This window comes from Struthio camelus, chromosome 2 (assembly GCF_040807025.1).
Source record: "Struthio camelus isolate bStrCam1 chromosome 2, bStrCam1.hap1, whole genome shotgun sequence".
NCBI classification, from domain to species: Eukaryota; Metazoa; Chordata; class Aves; order Struthioniformes; family Struthionidae; genus Struthio; species Struthio camelus.
Window position 1 is genome coordinate 10,635,791 of NC_090943.1, and position 16,057 is coordinate 10,651,847.

General features: G+C 37.4%; 1 protein-coding gene across 2 annotated transcripts in view; it reads right to left on the reverse strand.

Moving 5' to 3' along the window:
* Window positions 1-16,057, reverse strand: part of LMBR1 (limb development membrane protein 1) — a 74,088-nt gene that overhangs the window by 19,908 nt on the left and 38,123 nt on the right. For both annotated transcript variants that reach the window (XM_068934279.1, XM_068934280.1), the window contains 3 exons: window positions 3,068-3,194; window positions 2,569-2,637; window positions 57-121 (listed from right to left, as the gene is read on the reverse strand). In XM_068934279.1, coding sequence (XP_068790380.1) covers window positions 57-121; window positions 2,569-2,637; window positions 3,068-3,194 — 261 coding nt within the window. The remainder of the gene's footprint in view (window positions 1-56; window positions 122-2,568; window positions 2,638-3,067; window positions 3,195-16,057) is intronic.

The window sequence follows — 16,057 nt, forward strand, 5'->3', positions numbered from 1 at the left end:
ATGTTACTGCACTTGCTAACTGATAGCACATGAGGGCAGAATTATGTTGCACTTACTGTTGGTTTCACCAGCAACTGGCCCATTACTGTAAACATCCTTGAAAGCCCCACTGGTGTGCATACTGCAGAGGAAAGATAACAGAGAAAAGAGCAATTTGTAAGTCCAAGACTAATTTTTTTTTTTTTTTTTGCACGTTGAACGTGCTCCACACATAACTGAACACAGTTTTGAAGAGTTGTGAGACCTTCAAACTCCAATCCAAACTTTAGAACTTACTGCTGCCGTATGAATTTGAACAAGACGAGCACTTCTCCAAGAACGTAACTGAATTTTTTGTCATCGTGGAATAACATACAATCAGATATCTGAACCTGCTCGGGTAATTATTTACTCAAAGCATATGGCACCAGAGGCTATGTCTACACAAGTGAATTCAGTAGTGCCAGGAAACATTCCTGGGCATTAAGACTTGATTGTCTACACCAGTAAATTGCTAAAACTATCCTTGGCATGATTTTGCCCTGGGCCAGTTAGCACATTCCCAAACAATTCCCAGGTGCAGCTCCACAGCTCACGAACCACTAACACCAGGGCAACATGCACACAGTCTCCTCCTTCTGGGAAGGGCAGTACCACGGATATGGATGGATCAGTGCCAGAGGTCACCTCCTGTGCATTTAATCCATTAATACAGATGTAACTATAGTGTTAAGAAAAGATCGTGAAGCTGCTTCGCTATAAAAGTTAAACAGCAACTTCAATTGATAAACTTAGCTATTAGTTCTTAAGCTACTTTTTTTATAAAATAAAAACTGGCCTTTTTTGATAGTAGCCTGAGATGAGAGCGTTTCCAGGTATAGTGTGTGCTGGGAGAAAGGCTCACAAACCATGATTTTTACTAATAATTCTCCAGTATCAACACCGTAGGAAGAACGGCCTTCGAGTACTGAAGAGCGTAGGAGACACAAGGGATTCGTAACAGCATAGATGAGAACATAAATTTATAGTTTCTATTATTGTAAGACAGTCTTGTCAGAAAAGGGAAAAGCACACAAATTAAGGTGATCACATTTATTATTAATATTTCACTATGACTATTACATATTATGGGATAAATACAAGGTTTGAGTATTCACAAAGGCTAACTTCAGCTAGTCTCTCTTGACTACAGAGGGAGCCTGTCGCCAAAAGAGAACAGGGAAAGGAAGAGATATTCTAAGTCACTGGAAAAAAAAACCTAATCACTTAATTATCGATACTCTGCTTCAGCAATTAAGTAACTTTAAGAACCTCCACCGCAGCCTCTACCTCTTTCCCACTGCTGCATGATGCCCTTTCAGCTACACAGAAACAAAAGCTTGGAGGGCCTTATACAATGAAGTCACGGAAATTAAGTTAAAAATACTTCTTCTAAAAATTGCTATTTAATCTCAACTATTTTGATGATCTGCTTTACAATAGCCCTGAAACACACGCTACATTTTCAGCTCTACCAAAACAAACTGCAGGACAGATGTAGGAAGGTTGCAAGCCAACTTCTCCATCAAAAGCTATTTCAGCAACTTTTGTGAATCACCCTCTTGGGCAGCCTCGGATGTTCAAAACCACATTTTTCACTTTTTTCCTCTCCCTCCGTTAAAGAGGATGCTGGAATCTCCACATTCAGAGAATCTAACAAAACTCACTAAGCTCTCCGTGAGCAATACTTTTAAGATTTATCTACTTAGTTTTACGTAAATATCTTATAAATTATACCTTCCCACCCTTTCTCCGTAGAGACAGCTCAGTAAATTTTAGCTGTGAACTTACTTACAAAAGCTGGAGAAGAACAGGTGATACCATCATAACCGAGAAAGGGAGACTTTCTGTCCCCCCCCCCCCCCCCAAGCAATTTCATAGAAATGATTCAAAAGGGGAAACTGAAGCTTTAATTAGGATTTGGAGCCTTCCATTCGTCTTTCCTATTCCCCCAAACAGGGATTAGTGAACTCTGCATAGGACCACTTGGTGTAAGATTATTTCTTTATCACATTTGTTTTGCATACAGTGACAAAACTGACGTCCAGACTGGATACTGGTTTTGTGATTATGAAACCTAATTGTATCATGTTCCAGTTTCTGCCTATACAAGAATGCTTCCAATTAAAAAAAAAGAAAGAAGGATAGCTGACTGAATATAGGGCAAACTAAGCGGTTCTAGAATAACTGCTTTCCCCACTACTGACCTCCTGTAATTCCAGACATCTCATTTAAAAGTTTGTGCCCCTGCAGAATGGTATCCCTACTTTTCAAGTACCTGCTTTAAAAAAATTATAAACTGCAGTGATTTTGGATGAGGTGTTAAAGACCTCAAAACCTCAAAGTGTAAGGTTGCATTTGTTTTACCTCAGAAGCTCAAATTTATACACAATCTGTTTCTATTGAAATTTAAACTTAAGAATGAAAAATAAAAATACTTTTTTTCACCTCTAAAAAAAGGTTATCTTCCACAGTGAACATAAGCTTTCTTTACTCTGAGAAACACAACAATAAACATTCATCTTTTGGAAGAATCAGGAAACTACTTACACAGAAGTAACAAGCATCCCATCAGTGATATACAGGAATATAAATATGGGAGGTAGAATTCCCAGAGATCTGTAAAAAGAATATTAAGCACAGCCTTAGCTTATTAGGAACAGGCTGCTAATGTCATAAACACAGCTGAATTAACTTCTTAAGCTTTCTTCTCCAAGACTGAACAATTGTATTCTGAAGTATAACCTAAAACTTACTCAGTTTATTAGTCTGCAGGCAACTAAATCCTCTAGCACTATTCCTGCTTAAGTAACTTGTTTTTAACATAGACATACAACAGCTTGTCCACAACAGCATAGAACTTCTCAGCATGCTAAGAACTGAGGAAAAAAAACAAACCAAAAAAACTGAACAGTGAACAACTGCATTGACTAGACATCTTCTCAACCTGTGTAGAACTGGCATAGTATTTACTAGAAATACATTTAATTGAAAACATCCACTTCCATAATTTAAACTAAATGCCTTTTTTTTTTTTTTAATTCCATACCGTACAAAGACTCCATACTGGCAGCATCATTGTCTATGAGAGCTGAAGCAACCCATACGATTCCAAGGATAAGCAATGCAAGAAGAATAAGCATTACAAGAGTTTCCAAAATGCGAGCTCTGATCCCCTGTGGGCAGAAGAGGGGAGAGGGAGGAAAGAACACAGCAAAGAACTTTGAAATCAAATATTTTCAAATACAAGAAAAACATAAACAAATAACTATTCCTTACACCGAAATATATACTCACATATTTTACATACGCAAAAGCATTACATATAATGCACATTCAAAAATTCATTCTACATGCATTAAAAAGGAAGTACTTATTGCTTTATACTGTCCAGATTGTGTTTTTCCCCTTAAAAAACACAGAAAATTGTTTGAAATTACATATGCCTTACAGTTCTCATTAACCCCATTATTCCATAAAATATTCTTTATACTGTATGATTTTGCTTGAGCATTTTTAAAAGATGGATTACTTTTCTAACACTTTCAGCAAAGAAAGTGGATTAGCAAATTTTTATCTATGATTCCAATCAAGGGAATGGAAAGCCAATTATGGCAAATAGCCAAATAGCCCAGCAAGCATTAAACCCTGCACAGGTACAATGCACCAATTTACTTAAAATACACTCTTCAATTGAAACTGCTTCTGCACCACTCCTCACAGTCTACAGAGCCCTCAAGTGTACGGTTAGAGTACTGCTCAGTCGCAGTCAGCCCACATACTGCTGCCGCGGTCACATCCATACTGCCCACCTTCACGTGCTCCAGAATGAATGGAGCAGGTCCCACTTACAACACAGAAGTCACGGGCCTATACAGTTACGCTCCAGTATTTCCTCACTAATCTTAAAATGTCACAACACAAGTAGTGCAGTGTTACAATCGCAAATCTGAATATACCAAACTTTACCTAGAAACATATTTGTTAATAATTAGGCTACTAATATATTGTTGAGACATAATAGTGGGACACTTTCTTCAGACATCCTTACCATTAACGGAACATCTGATTGCTTTTCATATAATCATTTGACCTTTGTTTTTCTTGAACTTTCAATATACACCTCCACAAACAAACCCAATCTCCTGTCCATCACACAGGTTCACAGCAACTTATGCACATTCAACTGAAAAAAAAAAAATCTACTTTGTAGTTAAAAAGAAGTTTGCTTCACTTTATTCTTTGTCTACTTGATCACCTCTTCCCTCACTGCTTAAAACAAGAGGATAATCTTTACATGGCATTTACCCTGAAAATTAGGCTCCCTTCATAACCCCAGCATCCAAATATGAATGGAAACCTCAGATAACCTAATCACATGCGCTTATCTCCTATAAAATGCCAACTCTTCATTTAGTTATCAATCCTCTGCAGAACATCTAAGATAGTAAGAAGGAAAAAGGAGACAAATAGAGAACTTCACAAAATTCTCCTTAAAGATTAATTGGGCAGATCAAGTCAAGCTCCATAGAGGCTCTCCAACACTAAATTTCAAATTAAAAGTAGTATGGACAAGATATGTATTTATTCCTAGAATGTATTTCATATATAATAACCATGCTTAGAAGTTGCTAAAAATGAAAATTTTGTTTTTTATAGCACTCCAATTGGCTTTCAGTCTTCCATGAGTTATTTTGAAGGTGGGCTTCTAAGCCAAATATATACGTTTGAAGATTAAAGACATTAAATAGCTGTATGCTAAGAGTTTTGAACCTGAGCAACAAGTTATTACAGTCCAATCCTTGTTGTTTAAAGTTACAAATTTCTCATTGATTTCAAAAACAGTTATATAAAACTTGGTGATCTGACCTTAAGAGGTACATAAAGTAAAATTTGTTAAAAGTCGCATTTATCTGGCATCTGTCCTTCTCTTCACATAAGCACTGAGCATTGATATAGACCCTTTATTTTATGATAATAGGAACCCACAACATTACAGAAATATAACAATATTCAAGGAGGCAGGCAGAGTGTTCTGCTTCAAGCTTTCCAAAAACCCTGATGCCTCCTTTCCTCTCCCAGGAAGAGGAAAAACACAAATCTACCTCCTGACTTTCTGAAAACTTTAGTCACAAAAAGCGGATTCCTTCCTTCCTTCCTTTCTAATGGACCCACGAAGCCTGAGAGAGGCTGATATTTGTTCAAGTTTCATAGCAACAGATCCTTCCCGGCAAACCTGGAAAATATTTCATTTCACATGGAGCCTAGAATATCAAAACTTCCTCCTTGATATGGAGTGGAGCATAACTGTCAAAAAGAAGAAACAATAGAGAATGCCAAATTTAAGGGTTGTTGGGGGTGTGTGTGTGGGGGGGGGGAGGTTTAACATCTTTACTGAAGATTGTTCTCTGAAAACAGGCCAGATTAGTAAAAATAAGTAATAACTTTCCAAAAAAGAGAGAGAACCACAGCGAGTCTTCCGAGGTAACCACTGCATTTGTTCCAAAGTATCATCAACACAAACTCTACGAAAACCAAGTTTACCTGCCTAATAAACCTCCCGCACTAGTAAATTTGTTCCCAAACTAATTAAACCAATCTTCTTTTGTTCTAACTGGTTAAACCTATCATCACATGCAACACATGAGTATCGAAGAGTCTCATGTCCGCACTGAAAAGTGGGATAGACTCTTCACTTAAAGGGAAGAACAATTTTTTGTATGGTACAGTCACTCCAGACATCATCTGCATACAACATGATTCATATATTGATGATCATTTGAGGAATGAAGTTTTGAAAAACTTCTTTGAAGTGACCAAATAGAAACATTCTGGGATAAGCACTAATGAACACCTGTTTTTTTTTTTTGTTTGTTTGTTTGTTTAAAGAAGCTTAAGAATATAGATAAACAATTAATCTCAATTAGGCACCCATAAGAACATGTCCTATTAAGACATTAGGATTTCAGACACATCTGTCCACACTTACATACATTAGTATACCTGTCAAGTAACTGCTATCTGTAATCAACAGTTCTTCCCCCTTACAGAAAATTCCTTGAGGAGTGAGCCTCAGGACACCCTTCCTACTTTTTATTTGCTGAAGGTAGGTTTTTTGTTTGTTTGGGTAGTTTTGCATAATTCTACCTCATAAGTTTAAAGCATGAATCTTCTGGTCACTAACATCACTAGTTTGAGAATGGGACAAGAACTACATTGCTGACTTTGGGAAAAGAGAAAAATTAGGTCAATTTAAGTAAGAGCTGCAAAACATTCCATTTTATTTCAGTGAAGGCAAAGATATGCAAATAAACCTTGAAATTCACCACTAAGTTCTTTGTTTTCTGAGCAGAAACACCTTCACCGATTATTCTTTTTGGCTCAACATTTCTTCTTTCACACATTTCATTTTTCTTCTCTCCCACAGCCCCATTACATTACTCAGATTTCTGAGACAAAGAAAATGTCATGGCATGTTTTCTGCGAGGGATATTGTCAATTCTATTTCACCTAACGCTTGTTGCGCTTTTTGAACCCAATTGCTCTTCACAATGTCTTGGGGGTAAAGTGCAGCGCTAAATTTAGAGACTGCAGCCTTGCAACAATCCCATTTAAAATAAGAGATTTTAGATGAGAGCGTATGTTCACACTGAATTCTTCTTTACTAGACCTTCTCATTGAAAGGCCATTTAACTTGCAGCTAACACTCATTAAACTCTTCAAAAAAGAGGAAAGGTCCTGTCTAAAACTGGAAGCTTCAGACCAGCACATTTATTCTTGGTGTTCAGTCTACGCCATATCTGACTCAAGGACGCAGTTAATGAAGGAGTAGGATATGGAAAAATATGCAGTGTAGATATGCCAAACTACTTCAATTTAGCATCCCAACTACACAAGGAAAACCAGTCATACAGCATCAAATCTTAAAGTCAAAAAGACCAACTGCATTTGAATCAGTGGAAAAAGTGCTTTGATTCGTCATCATTAGCGTGCAACGGGAAACAAAGGAAACTGTTACCACACAAATGAGTGAGATGACCTACCTAGAAAACTGCTTCAAATGCTTGCCATGATGTAATAAGTGCATGCAGGAGTAGGAGAGAGAATTGAGGGAGGAGGGGGAATAGTCACCTTTCACATCACAGTTCAAGTTTAACACTTCAGTCAGGAGAAGTTGTCTCATGAGCTCCTAATCATCACTGTTTACAATGCCTATGGAAAATAAACTGATTACAAGGAAGAGCAATGGGAAGATGCACCGTATTTTTAGCTTTCCACATTGCTTTCAAAAAGGAAAATGAAGTTGTCCAATTCTTCATTCATTTAGTCTTCCTTTCCTAACGGTTCAGCCAGGTAAGAATAAGGACAGCAAGCAATACGCAGCCAGCTAACTTGCATCAGGTTTTTCAGAAAGTTGGTCTAGATCACGACTTAGAAAAGTGCAACTGATAACACAAATACTAATTCATTCCTAAGGTGTCCTTTGTTAAAAACAGAACATAACTGATTCACTATTTTATGAATTATTCAGTGCACTTCAACCTGCAGTGTTTTAGGAGGAGGAGAGATTCATCTCCAAAGCAAGTGTGGATAACTCAGTAAAGCGCTAAGACGACAGCTCCGCGATATTTACACAGTGAGAATAAAGATTCTATTTTGCATTTATTCCATATTCTAGTATTTAAAAAAGAACTCAGAATTAAGACGCACACTGAAACAAGTTACAAATATACATACACAGCTTACGAAGGGGGGCATATTGACAACAACCTTGACATCATTATCAATTAAAATAAACTCCAGTTTAATACAGCATTAACTGCACAGCCCTAACTGCTGCTCCCATGCCATAAACCTCCAAAATGAACAATTGTGGCCCTTAATGAAACATGCTCCCTTTCATCTTCATTTTAGTTTAAGTTGTGTTGTTTTTAAATATGGTGATAAGACAATTCTAAAAGACAGAAGAATAGGGGGAAAGCAATGCACTTGCTTTATTTTCAACCTATTTCACTGCAGTACTTTTATTAACGTGTCAGGTTCAAGGAGGTCAAATCACTTGCCTTCTCTTGGCCAATTAGCTGCTGGGAGGCTGACTAAGTTGGAGAAGTAACAAAAAGTAGTATCACCACTTTAAAATCTTTTTTTATCCTCTTACTAATATCACATATGCAGAAGAAAATCACAAAATATAATTGAGCTTGAAGTTCTTTATTTCCGTTCCCCATTCCCGTTTATGTTAAGGCGGTACTTCTTCATACTTGCATTGCCATATATAGAAATATTGCTGTGACTTCACCTTACATCTGTGTGTACAAGGGGAGCGTACAAGAGAAATAAAGGAAGGAGGAAGACCTAGAAAAAAATCCTTTTAAAAAAGCTCAGCTAGAACAAAAATTGGGATTAGAAAGACCATTTGCCAGTCAGGAAGACTAGAAAACCCGAATCAGTAACTAGGACATACAGTCCCCAAAGTAAACAGATGAAGCAATACGGACCACAGCTACTTCCCAGAAAACAAGCATGACAAACAAAAAAGATTTTCTGCTATAGAGGAGTTCAGAGAGATTCCTCATTGTTGTAGGTGTTGCTCCTGCTCCCCAGGGATCTGTAGAGAACAGGAAAGGCTATAAACACTAAAAAAGGAAAAAGAGATGCAGTGGAATTGAAAGAGAGTGAAAGGAAAAGGGATAGCAATAATGTGAATTGAAAGAGAGGATCAGAAGAGTTAGGAAGAACCACCTGATCTTTGATATTCCAGCTGTATATATGTTTCCTCTGTAGGCACAAAAATGAGAGGAATTTTGTTCCCAGCATGGGTTTAGTTGAGGCCATCCTTTGGGAACAATGAACCACAATTTTAAGGATGGTGGCATTTCTCTTACTGATCAGTAATTTTAGTTGTAGTAGATCAGCTCTAAAGTCCTTAGCCACGAAGACATCTGACAAAACATGTCACTACATGTCCAACACTACAAGCACGTAAGTTGATCTTTAATAAGTGCTAAACAGGAAATCTAAATACATCAAACAGCTTGCAATTTCCTGAAATAAGTTTCAGATGATGCATAAAGCAAACCAGACTGCTGAAAGGGAGTTACCTGCATGGTTCTCTGTTGGCAGGAAAGCAGAAGTCTGGCATCATATAGGCCAGTCTGACACGCACACAGTCTTTCATGCAGAGATGGAAACCACCATTTGGTCAATAGAAACTTTTAGAAATTAATTATTATAATCTGATAGAAATAGCAAATAACTTGTTTGTTAAGAAAATTGGAAAAAAGACTGACATGTGAATCCCCCTCCTTTTTAAACTTCAAACAAAGTTTTACAACCAAGGCGCAGCAGCTCACCTGCATTTTTCCACACAGCACATTTTCAAAATTCACCTAGTTCTTTAAAGCGTGCGCTTAGCTAAGTGAAATGTTTTGTTAAAGACACTTAATGCATCAATCTCAGCAGCCTGGAACTTGCCAGAAGCCTAGTAATATCTGTCATCTTCTCTGAACACTAATGAGGAAAAATAACAAAAACAAAGGTTGAACAAAAAGAGCATTTCAAGCTTTCAAGGCATGCCTACAAATAAAAGCTCTCCTAAGGACACATTCTAAGGATCTTGTGGTTTGTAAAGCCTTGGAGATACCTGACTCTCAGACTTCCACTTCTTTTTAAAAAAAAAAAAAAAAAAATCAATTGTTGAGGCATTCAGAACTTTTCATATTGCTTAATCCTGAGCTACTTACACTGCTTGTAGAAGTCAGCCTAAGGGCTCGTGTTTCCAAAAATGCCAAGTTTTGGCAAGAGACATTTAAATTACTCTAAAATAAATAAATAACATAAAAAATGCTCTGACAAATTTTTAGTTGCAATTCTGGAAGGCATCATCAAAAATTTACCATACTTTCCCGATATGATTAACACCAGAAAACAAGTCATCCTGGATAACAAATATTCAATATATATTATAAAACAGCACTTGGCTAAAAACAGTAATTCTTCAGCTGGAAAACCTAACGAAGAACAAATGGCAACCAAATTAACTGTCCTGAAGGGATAACAGATATCATACAAAAAAGCCAAAAAGTATAATTACTAAGAAAACCATTTATCCTCCCAAGTAAATCTATGTTAAATAGGATTAGTATCATGCCAATTGCAACATACTAAGACATGCTTCACATTAAGTGTGCTCACGCTTAAAACCTAGAGGCTGTTTATAAGAGAACATATGTTTGGTGGTAGTTTCTTACAGCTTTTTCAGTAAGGGAGAGGAAGATTTCCTGATAATGGAGACAATAACTTTTTTTTTTTTTTTTAAACACATTTTAAATCCTGTAGCTATTTTGGATTTTATAAATCTAACAATACAAAACATTTTGTTGCCCAAAAGGTTTCGGATGTTTTGGGTAACTAGCAGTTAGCACAGACCTCTTTCATCACTACCATGAATCAGAAGGATAGTTTCTCACATAGGCAAGAAGCCTGCTGACTGCTCATCTCTCTATTAAGGGTCACAGATGACATCTCTAAAAGGCTGTAAAGGCCATCGACAACTGCCGTTCTTGCTTAGCTGCAGTACAAATTGGATCCTATGTGCCGGGAACACACTGGGGCATCTTCCAAGCAGTGGCACAACCACGTGCCAGAAATTCACAAGTTTTGACTTTTCATGAAAGAGTGATTACATAAACCAAAGCAATCAAGATGATCTTTTTTTTTTTTTTGCTAATTTTCACTGTTCCAGTTGTAATTATGAACACAAATATTATTTTCTAGTTGTATGAAATAATGCATAAATTACAAGGATTTCAACATGTAAAATATGTACAGATAGTATTTACACCCAGAGTTCTTATGTCTGAACTAATGAACTAGAGTAGGAAGACCGCCAATAAGTTAATTCCTTTCCAGAAAAGGAAAAATTCCTGTAATAAAAGAACTACAAAGGAGGGAAAATTATATTTCCCCTCCCTCTTCGGGAAAGAAGGTTTTTTGCTGGACCACTATCTGGCCATAGTCGTACCGCCGAACAAGTTATTAGCTCCTATAACACAGTTGTTTTTTGATACCAATATACCAATGGCATATTACTAAAATACACCATGCACAAATTTTTGTTTACTTCACATTTTGTTTTGGCTGCAGACTGCACAGGAAAGAAAAAAAAAAAACACACACAAAACATCAACGAAATAAAAATTACGACGTGTTACCCACAAAAACAGAGAGTCTTAACAATGTTTCTATGGTGCTGAATATTTAAACATAGTTCTGCTTGGACATCTTGACCTCCTGCAAGGTAGATAAACACTACTTTTTACACTATGCCCTGACCCATCAGGAAAGCCTGGGAAACACTTCTGCAATCACGGCACATTTAAAATAAATATGAAGCCTATTGTTTTCAAGTGACAAAAAGGAGTCTTAGCAACCTTAAGATTTGTTCAGTGAGACATCTTGACTGCAACACACACACATGCTAACATCTGCAAGAGATAAATAACAGCACTAAGAGAAGAACTAGAATTAAAGCAGGTATCAGGGTTTTGGTGGGGGCTGGGAAAGCTGCGTATTCACATAAACTTCTGTTTTTAGCACCTGATGTTTGCCTTTTTCCTCAGTTTGTTAGTGTTAACAAAAAGATGAACTCCAAGTAACATTACTGACTTGGGCACGGGATGCTTGAAGCAATCTTTCCTTTGAACAATCTTTGTCCTGACTTATATTCAGGACACAGCGCAGGAGCACTTTTCTTAATAAATAAAGGAGAAGTACCATTCTCCAACAGGTAACAAGGAAATATTACATTTAGCTTACTGATGTTAGTCAAGGGGTCATTATCTTATGAGAGGAAATCCTTAACTAGTGCAAATTACTGACTCAAAAAACAGGAGATGTCATTTTAAGAGCACATTTCAAAAACGCAGAGCCAATGTCTCAGAACTAGGACAGAGCAAACTAAGGATTTCTATCAAGAAATAACATATTCAGGAGTCAGATTCAAGCAATCAGAAAAAAGGTTCCTTGGCCACGCAAGAACCAAAGACTCCTAACTGTAACCAAAGCTTACTGTATCTTCTTTTACACTGTCTTTCCTACACACAGACTCTTTTTTGGCCTGTAGAGATTTTAAAGACAAAAATGAACATTCTTCCACACAGCACGGTGAATATATTTTAAAGTTTGCAGACATTTTCCACACAACGCAATTCTTAAAATTCATACTCTCGAAGCTTTCCAAGCAAGGTAGACAATACAATTCCCATTTCACTGCTGAGCTGACAGTGAACTCATTCTATTTCAGGCTTTAAAAAACGCTAATTGTAAAGGAGCAATCAGTTATAAAATATAGCGCATCAGATCACCCTGTAACCTTTGGGATCAGGAGATCAGCCACATAACGCTGTGGGTATAGCTGAACAGAACTAAAGGCTTATAAACACTTTTAATACTTCACATTAAATGCTAACTTGCATGTGAAATTTATTAACGTGGTGCATTGAACAGAAGTGAAATTGAGGCTTAGAATTTGGTATGGGCTGGGCACAGGTAAGCTTTTTTTTTGTAATATCTTTTCCCAAATGATTTCACACGCCATGGTTACCATTCTGTTAGTGGAACGGAGATGAGAAATCCTAATGACAGTCAACCACCAGCAAGAAGAGGCAGCTGAAATCCTTTACTGACACACTGTAATTAACAAAATCCAGAACTTTCAAAGAGAAAGTAAGAATCCAGGAGAGAAAAGCAAAATTAAGAGAACTTGATGCTAAAGACATAATAAAATCTTTCAGTACTGGCTAAAAACCACAAACCAATAAGCATAAGCACGATGCAAATAACCAAACTTTTCATTTGGCTGCCACACGGAAAAATCAATTTTGATTAAACTGAAATTAACTTTGGTAAGAGACCAAACAAAGTTAACTTAGCTTGACATAGAGCCCTTGTTTTCAGGGATCTCCAAGATAAACAAAGCAACTGAAGGACGTAACTCACAGAACTAGAGCGCAAGACAAAGATGTCTTTATTTAGCAGACGGATGAAGAGGATCTCTATCCAGAGGCAGTTCACCCCCTGGAGTCGCTCATTCTGCAAAGAAAACTTATAACCTCTCTAGCATGTCCCAGAAGAGCATCCCAACCACTGCACTATAGTATATTCTGGGATCCAGATCTGTCAAGCTTTCCCATTGACACAATTGCATGCAAATAACTCATTGCAATAACCTAAGACCCAAGACGTACCCCTCGCAGATAAGCATCCGAGCTATCAGGATAGAGAACAGTTCTTTCTCACTTTTGTTCCTAAGATATATTTACCCACCCAGAATGGACTCCAGTCAGATGGATTATGGGAGAATCCATCTACTGCCTAGCAGCTAAGGCAGTTTTTAACTCCCCTCAAAATGTGTGGATCCAAATTACTTAAGGAGAGAGGACACACCTTGCTCTTCTAGGTCTAAGTATCTGTTCCTGCATATTTAACATAGAAATAGCATATTGGAAAAATAACATTCCCTCAACATTTTATAACAAAAGACATCCTACTTTCTTAAAATAAGAAAAAGCAACAGAGAATGAATATTGGGGGGGGAAGAGGGGCAATACCTACTAGCTGGAAGAAACTAATTACCTAGTACAGCCTACAGCTGTCAGATGCAATACAGCCACCTTGCTGCAGCAGGCAGCCCTTACCTATTTTACCAAAACTGTTACAAAGGGATTACGTCACAACTCTCACTAAAAAGGGCGAACGCAGATCTCCTACTGACACACTAGTAAAAGTAACGTGCAACCCTTCGGGGAGAGGGAAAGGAAGAAGTGCAAGGGTACATGCAAGAAAGTTATGACTGCCCCAGCACTCCCCCCTTCCCCACCAGCTCTCTCCAGCTTTCCATTCGCTAGCTCAGCCCTTGCTGATCAGCTCTTACATGCACCACTGCCTCCATCCACTTCAAGCTGCCTAGACTTTCCAAAGCCACCTACCATAACACCACAGGAGCTGTGGGTTTTCTGACACCGAGTCTCCCTCCAACCATTTACTTTCAGATCAGAGGGCATCCTTCCTGTTAGGCTGCAGTGATAAGAGGTTAAACAGATATTTTCCATCTTCTTCGCGGCCTGACAGGGGATTAAAATAAGTAAATCAAGAGTGTTGTGTTTAGAACGAAAAGATTTGGAATTTTTGACAGTGTTTCTGGCAGGAAAAAAAAACAAATAAACAAAAAACCAAAAACACACACATGAACTGGAAGACCAGTTCGCCAAAGCAAATGACGCAAAAGACATTAGAAGCACACTGGTCACTAACAAAGTTTTAGAACAGAAACCTGAAGTTTTTCAGCGCGGCAATCTATCACTAAACCCCTGCGTGCACGAAGAAAGAGATGAAGAAAGCACAGTTCTAGGAATTGGCCAAAGCCCCAGACTGCTGGAAGTTCCTTTTTGTAAGGTTGGAAACCCTTTAAAAAGCTATACTGAAACAAACAAACCAAAAACATATGGACGTGGCATTAGTGGCTGGGAATGGGAGACAAGTGGGAGACATTTAGTCTCCCCCCACCCCCAAAATTGTTTATTAAAGGAATAGGCTGCCCACAAATCCACACTATGGACTTAAAGCCTTCCTTGCATTGTCAGCTCGGAGCGAGTGGAACACATAACAAGTAACATAGCTCTAAGTAAAGGTCTAAATATCAAACTACTGGTTATGAATACTAATTAAAAAAAAAATCATTGCATCATTATAAACGGAATCAAAAAGGGTGTTTGTTTACCTAGTAAGGCCTCATTTAGTAAAGCCTATTAAAAAACTGCTTTTTAAAAAAGTCTGTGATTTAAGATACATATATGAAAATGCACTATCAGTATTGAATTATATGGCAATCCTCCTTATGAGTTAGAGTGCACCTGACTTAAGTCTGTCAAGTTGTCTTTAAAATGAACAAAAAACCCAAAAGCCCATAAAAGAGACTTAAAATAGAAACAACGTTTTTGTTTGTCCTGAAAGGTCATTATTTGATATTAATGAAGACAAATGTTTCCACAGAGGCTAATGTGAAAATACCCACAAAGTTTTTAATAAAATATTCCTGATAAATAAAACAGCCATTCTTATAAAACAAATTGCCATGCTCAAATAAAAACAGCAGTAGCCCAGTTTTAACATTTCTTACCATTCAGGAAAAGAAACCCAAATACTGAGAGGAAGGGGAGGGCATGTTCACATTGCCTACTTGGAGCATCTAACTTCAACACGCTAAGTTCATGTAAGGAGGCAGAGGCCTCCTTACATTGACTGAAACAAGGGACTTCTAGTTCCCTGAATCAGTCCTTTTAGAGATCTTACACATGTGAATACTTACTCCCTTCTCAAAGGAAGGCAAAAATTTAAGTGAATTGTCCTGTAAACCTCAAACAATAGGAAAAATTAACAGAAGGTTTTTAGATATACAGCTATCATCTACCACAAACAAAAGGGTTTATGGAGGGCATTAAAAACGCTCCATCCAAAACCAAATTCAACAGCTATTCATTTCTGCTCACAAGGGCTCAGGAGGGAGATGGTATCTAGCATTTCTCTCAATCATTTAAAAAGATACCAATTCCAAGTTAAATGCTTTACTACATAAAAAGAATAAAATACAATTTATATGGGATTATGTTATTTCTAGAACCTAATGCTTTCAGTTTACTACTGCTGCCCATAAAGTACACAGGTGGACCAACTATCAATTCTATACTAGAATCTTCCCATTTTTAGCATTGATGCATTTAACTTGTATGTTTTTACTAATACGGAACTCAGTCAGTTAGCCTAAAACCAAGAATACTGAACTTTTAAAAAAAAGCACTAAATTTATTCAGTAAGAGAGCAGTGGGGAAAAGATATTCACAGGTTCTTTTACTATGTTTGCAGGGAACAGCTATATTAAAGCTTTTAGCAAAGAATTATCAGAATTCCACAAAACACAAGCACGCTAAATACAGCGGTTTTGTAGCGTTTGAAACGTTTGAGCTCTGAAAGACATAGGAGT